The sequence below is a fragment of the Populus alba genome, chromosome 8 (genome assembly GCF_005239225.2).
Source record: "Populus alba chromosome 8, ASM523922v2, whole genome shotgun sequence".
Taxonomy (NCBI): Eukaryota; Viridiplantae; Streptophyta; class Magnoliopsida; order Malpighiales; family Salicaceae; genus Populus; species Populus alba.
In genome coordinates, this window is record NC_133291.1 from 17,860,669 (window position 1) to 17,880,319 (window position 19,651).

Genomic DNA, 19,651 nt, shown 5'->3' on the forward strand with positions numbered 1-19,651 from the left:
CAATGATCATAATGACCATTGAAGCGTGGAATCGCAGGTTGTACAAAGTTGTTTTTAGAAGCCATTGATTATCTTGCTGTGGCAAGAATGAAAGCTGCTGCTTTTTCAAATCAAGCCCCAATGGGAGGCTCTAATACCACTTGTCATAAAATTAAGTTTGCAGAATGAGGAAAGGAAAACTATACGATATCATTCATTGACATAAAGTCCTAAATATAAAATGTAAATAACTGAAAACTAGAGAATAAAGCGACATCTATTCTCACAATTAACACCACTTAATAATCAGGGGTTTCCTAATGAATAAGAAAAAAACCAACAGTCTTCCTAACTGATAGGAATTTATTGAATTACAAAAAAAGGGCTAAAATCTTAACACCTTCACCATCCTCAGGGCATAGTTCTGTATGCAAAAAAGCAAAACTATATGCAGATCACCAACGTACGTAATCCCTCATATGCTTTGGCTGTGAAGGACTAGCTGCTGGGTTTGCATTCCTGCATTTATGCTTTCTGTGGATGGATATTGAAGGCTTTTCTTTTCTGTTTTTCAATTCCGTATGTGCTGTTTTGTCCTTTCCTGTTTCCTTGGCTTTAATTTGCCTATGGGTTTGTATTTTCCTTCCCCTCGTTCTTTTCTCCTTCTGTTAGCTGCTGTTCTCCAATTAAGGCGTGCCTTAGGCTTACTTGAAGTAAAAAAGATCACCACAGCACACACACGCTAACAAATAGAGAGAGAGAGAGAGAGTATAGCAAAGCAGATTGCATTATATAGATAAGAAAACTATATATGTGACAACAGGAGCCCTAAAGATATATAGAGATTACAAGGTTCTTTTGGAGGCCAACTTGAGCACATGTAGTTTACCTATACGGGTAAGAGACCTGGTGATTCAAAGACCATTCGTCTCGGATTTATATACTTCCATATATGACAAGAAGTACGTTTTGTAACTTATATTATATGAACCCTAATAAGCTGAACGAAATTGTTTCTTCCTACCATGCTCCACTATTACAAAGCCACCATAGTACTTAGCTGCCTCGTCGCTGGTGATAACAGGCTGTTTCTCCAGACCACCATAATTTTGACCTGCCTCATTCCTGGAAATAACAGGCTCCTTCACCATGGCTCCACGGTATGGGATGGCTATAACAGGCTCCTTCACCATGGCTCCACGGTATGGAGCTACCTCATTACTAGTGATTTCTGGCATCCGCACAGTGGAAATTTGAGCTCCATGGTAAATCAATATTTGCTGGTGTTGGTATATATGATGTTGATGTACCTGAGTTAAGGGGAGTCTTCCAGGCCTTCTAGTAATGTAAGGCCACCCACCATGGCTCTCCTCGATCAGAGCAGAGCTTTGGATTCCTATCCTTGTGAGGCGATCTTCCTGAGGTGCCATAAGTGAAAATAACACTATAATTCAAAGAACAATTAACACTAGAATATTGTTTGCCTTGGTACAAAATAAGTAATCGGGGAAGCGTTATATATATGTGCAGAAAGCAGGCAGCTTGTAGCTAGCTTCCTGCTTTACGGACCCATCACAGTCAACAGAGGCTTTCAAAAGATATGGGGTTCTACACTTTAGCTGATTCCATGTCCACAAGCATACCAATCTATCCAGTCAGATACACTGTTGTTAGCTTGACTGTTGATGCAATACAAGCACTGGTATACAGTAAGGCTACTTGCACAACTAGAATAAATTCTGTATTTCAAATATCAAGAACAAGTTCCGTATTTTTAAGTGAATTCAACAAAACAGAATTACTAGTTAACAACCATTGAAGATGTGTTAGATTCTGTAATAATGGACAATCATTTGATATCTTATAGATATGGACACACAATTATATTTGGAAGGCATTCTGGACACTTTATCTTTCCATTAGAGCACATACAGTTTTCTTGGTTCTGATCCCACCACAGGGGTTCATGTGTTAAGATTAAGATATAATGTATTATATGCCTCAGATTCTCAGAACTTTCCAAGAGAGATCATTTTCTTGGAGGGGTACCTGACAACTCTAGTATTTTCCATGAAAATTGATATACAACATAGATGGCTTTCACCCACTAATACATTTTCACTTTTAAAGAAGACGACTCTAAAGATATCATATAAACACACACAAAAAAAGTGAAATTGTCGATATAAAGGATTTAATTACTCTTAGTAACTTAAGCAAAGTATGACCTTAATAATAATAATAATAATAATAATAATAATAATAATAATAATAATAATAATTGTTGTAATACATTTTTTGTTCCTCGCACAAAAAATAATAAAATAAAATAAAAAATATTATCAAAAAATATGACAGTAAAAAAGGATGTCAAAACACTAAAAAAAATGGTCCAAATTTGATTGAGAAGGTTTAAAAAATATAAAAATTAAAATTTGGCAATATTTTATGGACTGATGATAGCCTTGTTGACAAAGAAAATTCAATTTTAGGAAGAAAAGTCCAAAATCAGATGTTTATGGACTCAATTAAATTTTATTGAAGATTTAATTGAATTTTTAGAGGTTTTGATTGCAAGAAAAATTGATTTTGAAGTTAATTTGGGCTCTAATTAGAAGAAATTAAAGTTCTGGTGTCAAATTATAATTTTTGAGAGTTAATTTGGTCAAATCAGGAGCTTAATTGCATAAATATTGAAGTTTGATGGCCAATTAGGGACTTAATTAAAGAAATCAAAAACCAAGGACCAAAATGAAAAACGCGTGTAAATAGAGAGGCTGCATTTAAAACCAGATCAGGAGCTAAATTGAAAAAATTAAAAGTTTATTGCTCAATTGAGGGTCAAATTGCACTAATTCAAGACCAAGGATCACAGTGAATAAGGCAGCCAACTTCAGGGCCGCTATTGGATTTTTAGCAGGAATGTAATTGCATTGTTTTTTTTTAATCAAAATTGCAATTTAGGACTTAATTAAACAAATTACAAATTGAAGATCAATGTGAAATGTAAAACATTTTGCCGCCTTTTTCTTTTAAATGAAACGACACGTTTTGTCTAAAACGACGCCATTTCATGCACTGTTTACAAATAAAAAAAAACACAAGAGCCCAAAACAGTGTCGTTTTGAACGGCACTATAACCTTTCTTCTTCCCCTGGATGTGCGAGGCAGGGGAAGAAGAAGATTTTTCTTCCCCTTGTTTTCACCGACTTTCTTCCTCTAAAAAGTATGAAAAAGACGCCGACTAAGGACACCCACTTGCCCAAAAGCTTTCCACATGTTGGACAGGCGGTGGAGGGGCGGCAGCACAGTGGCCGCTCTAGCCACGTTCCCCCCTGTTTTTGCCTATAAAAACAGGGGGGGAGAAAAAAGGAGGGACAGAGAGAGAGACAATGAGAGAAGAGAGAGAACAGAACAAGAGAGGAGAAGAAAGAGGGGAAGAACAAAGAGCAGAAAAGAGAGAAAAGAGGAGGAGAAAAGGAAAGAAAAAAGAGAAGAAGAAAAAAAACAAAGGAGGGAGAAGGAGGAGGAGGAGCACCGCCGGCCACCAACAGTGTCGCCGCGACAACAGTGTCGTTTCCTCCATCAGCATTGCCTCTACGCAACCACAAGTCAGCCTTCTTCCCTCTCCTCCTCAACCTCCTTCTTCGTTTGTTGCACTTGCCTCTCCAATGTTCACGTTGCATGTGAACAATGGAGAGGTCCACTGTAATGGTAAGATTAATTAAAATGAAAAATATCATTAAATTAATTTGTTGTTAATAAATCTTTTTTCATTGTAGGCTACGTCCATTGGACATGAGCCGAGCCCAATAGAGTTGTTTGTGAAGACGCACGTGCAGAGTCAAGACCACCAAAAGGGGACGCAACAGTTCGTGGACAACCATGGTCAATATTTTGTGGTATGTTTGTTCCACCATTTTATTTTGTAAGTTATTATATTTTATTGAATTGAATATGATGATTACTTTTTTTATTTTCAAGAGACCTATAATAATCAGTTGAGGGACATATATGGGGACGATCCTTTGACCCATCCGGAATTCGATCCGGATTTGTGGATGGAGGTTGGATCGTCTGGTAGGCCCGATAAAAATCGAGTTTACGAGCTCTCCAACACTACGACCGACAACTTGTGGGCGGCCTGTAGTGTTTCAACAGTTAGGAGCTCCCAATCAATATCGAGCACCCAATCTAAGGAGTTCATGGCCTTGTAGCAACACACGACTCATCTCATCGAAAAATACGACCACCTATCAGCAGAGTATGCATAACTCAAAGCGGAGCATGCACAACAAAAAAAATCGTAGTATGCATAACAAAAAGCGGATCATGAATAGCTTTGCGAAATGGTCATGAACATGGCATCATAGAGTGAAACATGTGCGCTTCATTTTTTTTGGTCATATAACTATCAGCCTCCTCCTCCTCCTCCTTTATATTAATTTGTAATAAATATTATTTATTTTTCATTTAATATTTTTTTTTGAAACACATTCAGTTTGTAATGAATATTATTTAACTTTATTTTTTTGTTTTTGATGTTTAATAGAAATTTTATTTGCATAATTGTTTTTTATTACCATTAATTTATATAATTTTATATTATGTATTCTAAATAATTTTTTTTTAAAAAAATTTAAAAATATTACAAAGGGTTTTACCAACGGAATGAATCCGTCGGCATTTGACAGTAGCTGCCACATTCATCGACGAATTTACAGACAGATATATTCGGTCGGTATTTCATACACTCACCGATAGATTTACTAACGGAATTAATCTGTCGGCATTTGACTGAATCTGCCACAATGACCAACAAATTTACAGACAGATATCTTCAGTCGGAATTTCAAACACTCACCGACAACGTTACCGACGGAATGTGTCCATTGGTCAATCACGCTATCACCGATAGGATAAATCCGTCGGTATATTTCAAGTGGAAAACCTTTTTTTAGGGCGCAAATTCCGTCTGTAAAAACCATCGGCAAATATTGCTTTATGTTACCGATCAATATAGTGACGGAATGTGGAATTAACGACGAAAGAAAAGCCAACGGATGTATTTCGTTGGTGAAGACGTCAATGAATAAATTACCGACGAACTCGTAATCACACACCAATAGAATATTTCCGTCGGTAAAATTGTAAAATCTTTTAGTGTTTTCATGTAAAGAGAGAGAGTGAGCCAATTTTTTAAGTTTGCTTAGTTTTAGTGTTGAAGTTACAAGTAGTATGATCGTTGAATCATATGAGGTAATTTGCATTTATCATAAATTGACAGGTAAAAATATTATTTTTTGAATAAAAGAAACAACTTAAACAATATTCATCTCCTTTTACTGTATTATTTAATTGGCGCCTCAACAAGTGTGATTTAACTTTTTTATATATTTTTTATTAGCATTATAGTTTAGTTTCTTATATTTCTTTATGATAAAGTTGAGAGTAACTTTGAACATTTAACGTTGTTTCTTTTCTTCAAGGGAAGATTCTAATATATTGTTTTCCCTCCTCCCACAATATCTATATCTATATGTTGCCAAATTAACTCTAATTAAATTATATATATATATATATATATATATATTGCTTGAATGATGTGTGTTAGCATTGTATTTTGAAAGTATTTAAAAAAAATTAATTTTTTTTTTATTTTTTTCTTTGTTTCAAATTAATATTTTTTTTGATATTTTTAGATTATTTTGATGTGCTGATGTTAAAAAGAATTTTTTTAAAAAAAATATTATTTTGATGTATTTTGGAATAAAAAGTACTATAAAAAACAACCACTATCATACTCATATTTTTTTGATATTTTTAAATTATTTTAATATGCTGATGTTAAAAATATTTTTTTTAAAATAAAAAATATATTATTTTGATATGTTTTGAATGAAAAAGACTTTACAAAAAACTGTTACCACACTTCCAAACACACCGCAAATATGAAGACTAACAATGACCTTTGGACTAAACCACAAGATGCTCCAAAATGGATCTTAAGGACTGGCTAGGAAAAAAAAAAAAAATTCTGTTTCTACCAATTTTTTGTGTTCTGGAAAAATTCCCCAGAGCCAGTGTTGCTATATTTATAGTGTAAGCTTGAAATATTCTGGTCAATAGATGGGGTGGACAAAGATAATTAATGTCATAGGGTTGGCAAGGCAGATAAGAATTGTTTGATGCTTTTACTTCAATATTCTAGCAAATCCATGTGAAAGCATATTTAATTTCATTTTCATTCAAAATATAATCCAATATATGGCATAGAATTTGGATCAATAAAGAGTTCATGAATATCGGAATATATATATATATATAATTGACAGATCAGGAAGGAATATATACTGTTAGCTATAATTTTCTTTTTGTGGGCTGATTTTTTTTTTTAAACAAAACAAAAACACAAATCCAATTATATGCAATTTTTCTATTATTAGAGGCGAGTCCATATAAAACCTTTTAGCTAATATGATTTTTTTTTATTATTTACATTTCTTTTAAATTCATTTATAAGTGCTCTATTTTGATTTCATTTCAATGGTGAAATTAACTAAGGATATTTAGATTTACATTTTTCTTAAATCCAGTAAAAACCACATCAAAATCTCATGTATAAATTCTACCACACTTTTCCAATATTTGTTAATCATAAATTACAGGTAACCACATACATATAAACAGAAATTTCTTTAACTAATTCTTCTATATTCATTTTCTTAATTTGACATAATCTCCCAATTTAGAACATTCATTGATTATTTGGATCTACCAGCATGGATAGTGTAACACCTCAAATTAGGTTTTCTTCGAGTCAAAATCTCTATAACTAATTTCTCTCATATCCATTACTCTTTAATAGAATCTTCACTATTGAGGATAAGGGTGAGTAAAAAATCTTAAAAACTGATTAAACCAAGAAAAATTTAAAAAAAAAATAAAAAAAAAAACAAACCGTAAAAAAAACAGATTAAAATTTTGAAAAACCAACCAGTTTGGTTGCGATTTTATAAGCCTAAAACAAAAAAAAACTTAACCAAACCAAAAAAAACTGAGCTAAATAGAAAAAACCGGTTTTTTTCATAAAAAAACTAAAACTGGTCGATTTGAATTGATTTTGGTTTTTTTTAAAAAAAATTCAGTTTGGTTACTTTTTTTTTTATAGAAACCAAACCAAGTAAAAAATAATCACCCCTAATTAAGGATCATCAATTCCACGTGCATTTAATTTTATTTTTTATTTTTTTGTCGATTTCAAATTGAAGAAATCTCTCTATTAATTAATTTGAGATTTTTTTTAATCAAAGAATAAGACAGGTTCTTAAAAAATCATGTGCATTTCACAAGATTTATCGGTGGTTTGTTGGGGGCGAGCACATAACTTTCACATGTTGTTTAGCATTGAATTAATGAACATATCCTATTGCAAGGCTTTTCTTTTCTGTTTTTCAAAGATGAATGGCCTACAATTATCGCCACAACAAACATGAATGGCCTCTTCAGCACGAGGAATTGCCCTTCTGTTGTAAAATTAAGTTTGCAGAATGAGGAAAGGGAAATTATACGATATCATTCATTGACATGAAGTCCAGTTAAATATAAAATGTAAGTAACTAAAAACTAGAGAATAAAGCAATATCTATTCCCACAATTAACAGCACTTCATAATCGGGGTTTCCTAATAAATAAATTAAAAAACCAACAATCTTCCTAATTGATAGGAATTTATTGAATTACAAAAAAAAAAAGGCTAAAATCTTAACACCTTCCCTTAAACTAAATGCTATCTATGCAGTCAGTTTAAAGAAAGGATTTGAACATACTCCAACCAATCCACACAACTTCTCAAATGCTTTCAACTTTAGAGATTTAGTCAGGATATCTGCAACTTGATCTTCACTTCAACAATAAACCAGATCAATGATTTTTTCTGTTACAAGATTACAAAGAAAATGATACCTCACATCTATATGTTTACTTTTTCCATGTAAAACTGGATTCCTGGAGAGTTTGATAGTTGAGTTATTATCACAATGAATCAAAGTAGGCCCATGTTGATAAAATTGTAATTCTTCAAGAATCCTTCTCAACCAAATTGCTTGACATGTAGAAGTTTTTGCAGCTATGAACTCTGCTTCAGTTCTGGACAGTGTAACAACTTGTTGCTTTTTTGAAGCCTATGATATGGTACCTGAACCCATTATAAACACATGGCCTGATGTACTTCACCTATTGTCTAAATCACCAGCATAATCGCTGTCAGGGAAACCAGATAGAATAGATCCTTTATTTTTCTTATAGAAAATACTGAAATCAGTGGTTCCTTTCAAGTAACAAAACACTCTTTTAGCAGCTTTGAGATGCAGCTCTGTTGGCTTTTCAATACACCTGCTAATCAGACACACTGCATACATAATATCAGGTCGGGTGGCTGTCAATTACATTTGTTTAAACTAAGTACTATCAACCCTCTCTCCATCAAGATCTCTTGAGAGCTTCAATCCTGGTTCAATTGGAGTCCCAACTAGATTACAATTCTCCATGTGAAACCTTTCCAAAACCTCTTAAGCATATTTCTTTTGCCCAGTAAAGAATCTGGTAGTTGTTTGTGCTACTTCTATACCAACAAAATATTTCATCTTTCCCAGATCAATCATGTCAAAATCAGCCATCATAGAATTCTTAAAATCAATACACATAGTCTCATCATTGCCTGTGAAGATAAGATCATCAACATATGGACATTTGTTGAAACCTGCCTTTTCAAAGTATGATTCTATACAATTGTACCAAGCTCAAGATGCCTGTTTCAGTCCATATAAAGCCTTCTTCAATTTATAAACCTTATGTTCATCACCTTTTTATCACATAACCGGGGGGCTGCTCAATGTAAACTTGCTTAATTAGTTCACCATTAAGGAAGGTTGATTTCACATCAAGTTGGAAAATAGGCCATGAGTTTTGTGCAGCTAATGAAACAACCAGCCGAATTGTATTTTTTCTTGCAACAGGTGCAAAAATCTCTTGATAATCAACTCCATACTTTTGATTGTAGCCTTTCACAACCAACCTTGCTTTGAACTTGTCAATTTCTCCTTTTTCAGTCAGCTTTGTCTATAAATCCACTTTACACCAATGATTTTTTGCTTTTCAGGAAGATCGGTTAACTCCCAAGTCTCATTCTTCTCTATAGCTTGGATCTCTGCATCCATGGCTCTTTTTCACTTTTCTTCTTTCACTGCTTCTCTAAACAACATAGGATCGAAGCCTACAGATAAAGCAAAATGAGCAATAGTATCTTCATTAGATAATTCATCTCCATTCACATAATCTGTCATTTAAGATGGTCTTTTCCTTTGTCATTGTGGTTCTGAGTTAGACGCTTGATTTTCATTTGGAATTAAGGCACTTGCTGAGAACATTGGTGAGACTTCTACAATGGACTGACTAGGAAGCTGCAATTATGATTCAGGCTCCTGACTTTCAAGGGAAGATTTCAATGGCTGATTAATTTCTCCACCAACTTCCTCTAGATCAATTAAACTTTGTTGTTGTTCAGTACTGCTCCAGTCCCATGTGTTTTCTTCTTCAAACTGAACGTCTCGGTTGATGATTATTTTCTTGGTAATGGGATTATATAACATGTACGCCTTGGATTCTTCACTAACCCCAATATAGACACACTTCACACTCTTATCATCAAGCTTATTCTCATTTTATCTGGAACATGTGTATATGCTATACACCCGAACATTCTGAAGTGATTAACTGATGGCCTAACTTGACTCCAAGCTTCTTGTGGCGTTATGTTTTTTACAGCAAGGGTAGGACCTCGGCTGAGTACATGAACACTCTAATTGACTGCTTCTAGCCAAAAATTCTTTGGAATACTTTTTTTTACCAACATGTTTCGTACCATGTTCATAATCATCTGATTCTTTCTTTCTGCCACGCCATTTTGTTGCGGTGTGTATGTAGCAGTAAGTTGCCTGCGTATTCCATGTAATTCACAAAAACTTGCAAAATTATTTGAGTTAAATTCACCACCACGATCCATACGAAGGGTCCGAATATACTTGTCAAATTCCTTTTCGAAACGAGCCTTAAAGCTTTTAAAAACAATAAAAGCTTCAAATTTATCTTGCAAGAAATAAACCCATATTTTTTTACTATAATCATCAATAAAGGTAATGAAGTACCTTTTATTTCCATTCGATGTTGGATTGATTGGTCCATAAATGTCTGAATGAACCAACTGTAAGATTTGCTCAGCTCTCCATGTTTTTCCTTGTAGGAAAGAAACACGATGTTCTTTACCAACAATACAATCTTCACACATTTATGTGGGATAATTAATTTTAGGCAGTCCTTCCACCATGTTTTTCTCATGTAAGGTTTTCAAGCCTTTGAAACTCAAATGACCATACCGAAGATGCCACAACCATGTTGAATCTTGCACTTTTGTTGTGAGACACTTCTGGACATCATCCTGAATATACATAGGGAACATATGATTGGTTGTCATTTTTGCTTCTGCTATTAGGCCTTCTCTGGATGATGAATTTGACACCGACTTTGTTGGATGATGATGATATAACCCCTCTCTTGCAGTTGGCCCATACTGATGAGATTACTTTTCAAATCTGGGACATAAAAGACACTAGTAATTGTTTGCATAATGTTGTTTTTCATATGGAATTTGATATCCCCTTTCCTCATGACAGACATGCAGGAGTTGTTCCCATGTTTCATAGTTTCTCTAAATGTTTCATCCAAGTAATAAAACAAAGACTTGTTTCCACACATGTGGTTGCTACAACCCGAATCTAAATACCAAGTATCACCTGATGAATTCTCCCTCTTGTCAATGTAAGCCATCAAGAGCATTTCTCCTTCAGTCTCAGCAAAATTTACCTTGGTTTCCTTCTTTTTATCATTGCATTTGTACTAATAGTGGCCAAGCTTGTGACAATGGTAACGTTCCACACTCGCCTTATCAAATTGTACTCCTTGATTGTAGGGAAGTTGGCATCCTCTGCCTCCGCCTCTTCCTCGAAATCCCCCAAGTCCTCTACCTCTTCCTAGAGAAGTAGTTCCTTCATAAGTAGTGACCTTCAAGGCTTGCTCCTCCACAACATTTTTTATCATCCTTTGCTCATGAACTAACAGTAAGCTTTGCAACACATCAATCGAAAGACTATCAATGTCATTTGATTCTTCAATGGCACACACCACATAATCAAAATTGTGTGTCATTGAGCGAAGAATTTTTTCAATGACTGTAACATCTTCCAAACTCTCTCCATGAATGCATATTTTGTTTGCAATTGACAGTGTTCTTGAAAAGTAATCATTAACTGACTCTCCTTCCTTCATGTGAAGAATTTCAAACTCTTTGCGAAGAGCTTGGAGTTGCGCACGTTTCACTCGTGTAGTGCCTTGATACTTTTTCTTCATCGAATCCCAAATGTCTTTAGCAGTGTCCTCCTTTAAAATGGTTTCGAGAATGGCACGATCTATTGCTTGAAACAAATACTTCTTTGTCTTCAAATCCTTTAATATCTGATCCTCCAACGTTTGTCTTTGTGCTTTTGTCAAAACAATCTCACTAGCAAGCTCAACAATGCCGGTTTCCACGAGAGTCCAATATTTCTTGAATCGCAGAAAATTTTCCATCAACATACTTTAATGATCATAATGACCATTGAAGCGTGGAATTGCAGGTTGTACAAAGTTGTTTTCAAAAGCCATTGATTATCTTGTTGCGGCAAGAATGAAAGTTGCTGCTTTTTCAAATCAAGCCCCAATGCAAGGCTCTGTTACCACTTGTCATAAAATTAAGTTTGCAGAATGAGGAAAGGGAAACTATATGATATCATTCATTGACATGAAGTCCAGTTAAATATAAAATGTAACTAACTGAAAACTAGAGAATAAAGTGACATCTATTCTCACAATTAACAGCACTTAATAATCGGGGGTTTCCTAATGAATAAGAAAAAAACCAACTGTCTACCTAACTGATAGGAATTTATTGAATTACCATAAAACAGCTAAAATCTTAACACCTTCACCATCCTCAGGGCACAGTTCTGTGTGCAAAAAAGCAAAACTATATGCAGATCGCCAAGGTACGTAATCCTTCATATGCTTTGGCTGTGAAGGACTAGCTGCTGGGTTTGCATTCCTGCATTTATGCTTTCTGTGGATGGATATTGAAGGCTTTTCTTTTCTGTTTTTCAATTCCGTATGTGCTGTTTTGTCCTTTCCTGTTTCCTTGGCTTTAATTTGCCTATGGGTTTGTATTTTCCTTCCCCTCGTTCTTTTCTCCTTCTGTTAGCTGCTGTTCTCCAATTAAGGCGTGCCCTAGGCTTATCTGAAGTAAAAAAGATCACCACAGCACACACACGCTAACAGAGAGAGAGAGAGAGAGAGAGAGAGAGAGAGAGTATAGCACAGCAGATTGCATTATATAGATAAGAAAACTATATAGAGATTACAAGGTTCTTTTGGAGGCCAACTTGAGAACATGTACTTTACCTATACGGGTAAGAGACCTGGTGATTCAAAGACCATTCGTCTCAGATTTATATACTTCCATATATGACAAGAAGTACGTTTTGTAACTTATATTATATGAACCCTAATAAGCTGAACGAAATTGTTTCTTCCTACCATGCTCCATTATTACAAAGCCACCATAGTACTTAGCTGCCTCGTCGCTGGTGATAACAGGCTGTTTCTCCAGACCACCATAATTTTGACCTGCCTCATTCCTGGCAATAACAGGCTCCTTCACCATGGCTCCACGGTATGGGATGGCTATAACAGGCTCCTTCACCATGGTTCCACGGTATGGGATGGCTATAACAGGCTCCTTCACCATGGCTCCACGGTATGGGATGGCTATAACAGGCTCCTTCACCATGGTTCCACGGTATGGAGCTACCTCATTACTAGTGATTTCTGGCATCCGCACAGTGGAAATTTGAGCTCCATGGTAAATAAATATTTGCTGTTGTTGGTATGTATGATGTTGATGTATCTGAGTTAAGGGGAGTCTTCCAGGTCTTCTAGTAATGTAAGGCCGCCCACCATGGCTCTCCTCGATCAGAGCAGAACTTTGGATTCCTATCCTTGTGAGGCGATCTTCCTGAGGTGCCATAAGTGCAAATAACACTATAATTCAAAGAACAATTAACACTAGAATATTGTTTGCCTTGGTACAAAATAAGTAATCGGGGAAGCGTTATATATATGTGCAGAAAGCAGGCAGCTTGTAGCTAGCTTCCTGCTTTACGGACCCATCACAGTCAACAGAGGCTTTCAAAAGATATGGGGTTCTACACTTTAGCTGATTCCATGTCCACAAGCATACCAATCTATCCAGTCAGACACTGTTGTTAGCTTGACTGTTGATGCAATACAAGCTCTGGTATATAGCTAGGCTACTTGCACTACTAGAATAAATTCTGTATTTCAAATATCAAGAACAAGTTCCGTATTTTTAAGTGAATTCAACAAAACAGAATTACTACTTAACAACCATTGAAGATGTGTCCTACTCATTAATGCAAAATAATCAGTGAGGGCACTTTAAGGATGTGCTAGATTCTGTAATAATGGACAGTCATTTGATATCTTTCCATTGCAATATTATAGTACAAACAATTAGTTGTGGCTTTCCCCTTTGTTAATAACAATAGGAAAATGGGTTCTGATCCCACCCTTCATGTGTTAAAATTAAGATATAATGTATTTATTATATGCCTCAGGTTCTCATAACTTTCCAAAAGATATCATTTTTGTTGGGATATTGTCATTAATAAGCAACAACTTTGCAACCTACCCTAAGAAATAGGGTTGTATTATAGAATGTAATTATATAGGAAATATTGTAGTCATATTCTTATGTGGTAATCTCCACCTTTACTATTGTATATTGCCCTACTCATATATATAGAAAGGGTTGGCTAACCTATTAGGTTAAGCCTCCTAATTATTTCTCAACTTGGTATCAGAGCCTCCTAATATTTTCTCTCTTTGCAGCCGGCCCTAATTTTCTCCCCCATGGACTCTCCTCCTGCCGCCGTTGCTCCAACCTCTCCCTCCACCGGTGATGCATCATCACCGGCCAGCCCTCTTCCTGCTGCTGGCTCTGCCGTTCCTCTGCCTCTTATGGGAACACAATCTCCAATGGTTCCTCTATCAAACACCCACCATGTTGTGTCGTTGAAACTTACGAACACCAACTATCTTTATTGGAGAATGCAAATGAAGCCATATCTCCTTGGTCAAGGTGTTTTTCAGTTTGTTGACGGCTCCTTGCCGTGTCCTCCATCTCATATGATTGATGCTTCGGCTGATTCTTCTTCTGCCATCAGCCCCTCTTTTCTTCGTTGGAAGCAACAAGATCAACTTATTTTGAGTGCTCTTCTCTCCTCTCTTTCCGTGGATGTGCTGCATCTTGTCGTCGATTGTTCTACTTCACATTGTGTTTGGCGCACGCTTGAGAAGGCACTTGCCTCTCCATCTAATTCTCGGATCATGCAACTACATGGCTCCTTTCAAGACCTTCGGCAAGGTGATGCATCGGTTAGTATGTATATGCAGCAAGCCAAATCGTTATTTGACGAATTGGCTGCTGCTGGTCGCCCAATGTCCCTTGAAGATTTCAATCTCTATGTGTTTCGTGGACTTCGCGGTGAGTTCAAAGACTTGGTAACTAGTCTCATAACCAAGGCTGAACCGCTATCGTATGCTGATCTTCATAGCCATCTCCTTACCCATGAGTTTCTGCACAAGAACTCTTTTCACTCCATGGCTGTCGGTTCATCCTCTTCATCACTGCTGTCTTCTTCTTCTCTGCCGCAGCAGCCACCATTGCTGCCAACACCTCCGAATTCTGCTTATTATGCCATGACTAATCACAGCCGAAACAGGGGACGTTCTAGAGGTAATTGGCACTCAAACACCAACCGATTTCAGGCCCCAAACAGAGGTCATTCCGCTGCAGATTGGAGGCAAAATCAGTGGCAGAACAGGCGCACCGCTGCTGCAGATTTTCGGCCAAATCAGGGGCAGTGGTCTGGACATGTCCGCTGCCAATTATGTTCCACTCCTGGCCATTCAGCTCTTCAATGCTATCAGTTTCGCAGCAGCACACAGGAGCCCTCTGCTCACCTTGCTGTTGCGAATGATTCTGCTGCAACGACTTGGTTTCCCGACACCGGCGCGAATCAACATGTGACGCCTGATCTTGCAACTCTAACTGATTCTGCTCCTTATCTTGGTAATGATTTCTTGCATGTTGGTGATGGTAAGGCCCTTGACATATCCCATGTTGGACATACTACTTTATATTCCCCCAAACGCTTGTTTACATTAACTAATGTTCTTCGTGTGCCTCACATTACCAAACCGTTGTTATCTGTTCAGAAATTCTGTCGTGATAATCATGTTTATTTTGAATTTCACGATTCTGTGTTTTATGTGAAGGATCTCGTCACTAAGGAAGTTCTTCTTTCCGGTCGGAGTCATGATGGTCTTTATGTTCTCTCCGAGTCCTCGGCTACGTCAGTTCCTCAAGCTTTTTTGGTCTCCTTGCATTTCCGCGACTGCCGACTTTGTGGCATCGTCGTTTAGGTCATCCAACTCCTCGCATTCTAAATTTGTTAGTTTCTGATAATAAAATTATTTGTACGTCTAAACGATCTTTTTACTCAATGTCAAGCATGTCCTTTAGGCAAGTCATCCCGTTTGTCATTACGACCGACGGGTCACAAAACTTCTACCCCACTTGAATTAATTTTTAGTGATGTTTGGGGTCCTGCTCCAATGTTTTTTCTTCTGATGGTTTTCGTTATTTTGTTATCTTTGTTGATGCGCACACTAAATATATCTGGTATTATCCGCTTGTTGCGAAATCTGATGTATTTTCCACGTTTCAACGTTTTCAGACACTTGTTGAGCGTCAGTTTTCTCTTAAAATTAAATCTGTTCAAACTGATTGGGGTGGTGAATATCGTAAATTAAATACATTTTTCAAACAATTGGTATTCATCATCGATTAATTTGTTCCTCATACTCATGAACAAAATGGCACAGTTGAACGTCGTCATAGACATATTGTCGAAACTGGCCTAACCCTCTTAGGACAGTTTGTAATGCCCCATTGCGTTTTTGGAACTATGTTATGGAATCATCGGTCTATCTTATTAATCGCATGCCTACTCCTGTTCTTCAAAATAAATCTCCTTTTGCGTGTCTGTTTCATCGCACTCCTGATTATAATTTTCTACGCACTTTGGGTGTCTTTGTTTTCCATTTTTACGTCCATATCATGCTCATAAATTAGATTTTCGATCTTCTCCTTGTGTGTTTTTAGGCTATAGCTCGTCTCATCTTGGTTATCGGTGTCTTGATTTAGAGTCTGGTCGTGTCTATGTCTCCCGTCATGTTCGTTTTCATGAATGTGTCTTTCCTTTTCAAAAGTCTGAACAGGTAACAACACCCCCGGTTCCCCCAACTCCACCTACCTATCTTCCATCACTGCAACCCCCTTCCTGTTTTCAGCCTCTTCCTTCCCAACTCGGCAAAAACACACAACTCACCTTTGCCCCTTGCCGCAACCCCCAGCTTGCTTCCCTGCCCGTTGATTTAGCCGACCCTGCCTCACCACCCCACACAGCCATACTATCACCACATGCTTGTCTTTCCAATGATTATTGTGCAGGAACAGGTTCTGACTTGCAGGATTCAGTTGCGGCACAACCTCGCACCTCCCCGGCTTCACCTCCTGGTCTGCAACTTTGTGTTGATCTCTCCTCTTATCCTCTTCAGCACATTCCAGGTACAGGTGTTGCTACTCCATGTCCCGCTGCTCCTAAACACCCCATGGTTCTTCGTCCGAGACAGCGCTGATCACCACCACGGCAGCCACCTCTGCTGCTTCCTTCAGTCGGGTATCTTCTCCTCCCTCGCATGAGCCACTTATTTTTCCTGATGCTAACAGATATGAGGCGTGGCATAATGCTATGCGAGAGGAAATTCAAGCCTTACGCGCAAACAGAACATGGACTTTAGTGCCATTTCATCCGTCCATGAATGTTGTTGGTAGCCGATGGGTCTACAAAATTAAACGCAAATCTGATGGTAGCATTGAGAGGTATAAGGCGCGCCTGGTTGCTAGGGGCTTCACTCAGCAAGAAGGTATTGATTACTCAGAAACTTTTAGTCCTGTTATCAAACAGGCAACAGTCCGCTTAGTGTTCTCCATTGCAGTTTCGAGTGGTTGGAAAATTCATCAGCTTGACATTCATAATGCATTTCTAAATGGAGTCCTTGATGAAGAGGTTTACATGAAACAACCTCCAGGTTTTGTTGATTCTGCACTCCCAGGTCATGTATGTCGATTGCATAAATCTCTATATGGGTTAAAACAGGCTCCGCGGGCTTGGTACACTCGTCTGAATGATTTTCTATTATCCATTGGTTTCCGTGCTTCTAAAGTGGATACCTCATTGTTTATCTTCTCGGTTGGTAGTGACATTTGTTATCTTTTGGTTTATGTTGATGATATTCTGCTTACGGGTAATAATGGAACTCTGCTTACAACGACTCATTCAGCTACTGAGCTCTGAATTTAAACTTCGGGATTTGGGTGATGTTCATTATTTCTTGGGTATTTGAAGTGCAGTGTACTAGTCTGGGACTTATGCTTTGTCAACATAAATATACACTTGATATCCTCACACGAGCTGGTATGTTATCCTGTAAACCAGTTGATACTCCTATTTCGGCATCCAAAGCCACCATTATGCCGGATCCATTGTTTTCTGATGCTACTCGTTTTCGGCAACTTGTTGGTGCTCTCCAATATCTCACTTTCACACGCCCGGATATTTGCTTTGCTGTTAACCGGGTCTGTCAATTTATGCATGCTCCTACAGAATCCCATTGGGCTGCCGTGAAACGCATCTTGCGTTATCTCCGTGGTACGGCATCACATGGTTTACATATTACTCGCAGCTCTTCCTTTGCTTTACACGGTTTTACAGATGCAGATTGGGCAGGTAGTATTGAGGATAGAAAAGTCTACAGGTGGTTATCTTGTGTTCTTTGGTCAGACGGCCAATTTCATGGAAATCGAGTAAGCAACGCACTGTTGCTCGTTCTTCGACGGAAGCTGAGTACAAAGCCTTAGCCGATGGCACGGCTGAAGTTATCTGGCTTCAGTACTTGTTAACGGATCTTCAGATTCCGACTCATTCTGCTTCCTATTATCTGGTGTGACAACCTTGGTGCCACGTATTTGTCCGCAAACCCTATATTTCATGCTCGCACAAAACATATTGAGATTGATTATCATTTTTGTCCGAGATAGAGTTGCGAAGAAGGAGATTCAGATTCGTTTTATTTCCTCTCAGGATCAACTTGCCGATGTCTTCACTAAGCCACTTCCTGCTGCTTCATTTACTACTTTTAAATTCAAGCTTCGGGTTGATCCTCCACCCTCAGCTTGAGGGGGCGTATTATAGAATGTAATTATATAGGAAATATTGTAGTCATATTCTTATGTGGTAATCTCCACCTTTACTATTGTATATTGCCCTACTCATATATATAGAAAGGGTTGGCTAACCTATTAGGTTAAGCCTCCTAATTATTTCTCAACTGGTTGTCATTATCAAAAGGCTATAATGGAAGTTGTACCAACCATTTGATAAAAATGATGCAACCCATGTGCTGCCACCATTTGTGCCATAAATTAGGGCCAAGTTGTCTTATCATTGATGTCTATAAATAGAGACATTATTTGAGAGTAAAATGAGAGAGAGAGTGTAAAGTAAAGAGAATAAGAGAGAAAGAGGGGCTGTCAAGGGCAGCAGCCTTGCTGCCTTGTGTAGTAGTGAGTGTGAGTAATGGGAGTTGAGTTTGAGTGAAGTGATCCTTCTCCTTCATGTGTATTGTAACTCTTTCTCTGTATCTCTAATAATATTAGCTTTTCTCTTTTGGATGTAGGCAGTTTGTCAGACCACATTAAATATTGTGTCATTGTGCTTAGCCTTCAATGGACAACTATCAGTACATCAATAGTTGGATTCCCCAATAATTTTCTTAAAGTGGTACCTGACAACCCTAGTATTTTCCATGAAAAGTGATAAACAACATAGATGGCTTTAACCCACTAATACATTTTCACTTTTAAAGAGTATGACTCTGAAGATATCATATAAACACATAAAAAAAGTGAAATTATCAATATAAAGGATTTAATTACTCTTATTAACTTAAGCAAAGTATGACCTAATAATAATAATAATAATAATAATAATTTATCTAGTGAATTTATTGTTCTCGTGTGCACGTAGAGGGAAATCCATTGTAGATTTCAATAGTGGCGTGCTATGATTTGGCTCGCTCGCATAATTTGAAAGCGTCTTCTCTACATTGAACATGTTATGCACCCCACTATATAGCCTCTTTGTTGTTGGATGGGCATTGAGAAAGTTGTTGGTTGTTAGGTTATGATGATATTCTCAAATCTAAGATGATTAGGAATAAGATTATTTAGTGGTTAAATTATAATTTAATCAAGTGTTTTTATAATTACTTTCATTTTTTATAGTAAAGAAAGATGTTGGCTTGATATAATGCTCTTGAT

The 19,651-nt window shown here is 37.1% G+C and overlaps 1 protein-coding gene across 1 annotated transcript; it reads right to left on the minus strand.

The window, feature by feature from the left end:
- Window positions 1-748: 748 nt before the first annotated feature.
- On the minus strand, window positions 749-13,228 carry LOC118032855 (uncharacterized). Its single transcript, XM_035037631.2, has 2 exons — window positions 12,775-13,228; window positions 749-1,159 (listed from the first exon to the last, which is right to left on the minus strand). Exons 1-2 carry the CDS (start codon window positions 13,148-13,150, stop codon window positions 972-974), a joined length of 564 nt encoding a protein of 187 aa, XP_034893522.2. The 5' UTR covers window positions 13,151-13,228; the 3' UTR covers window positions 749-971.
- Window positions 13,229-19,651: the final 6,423 nt, after the last annotated feature.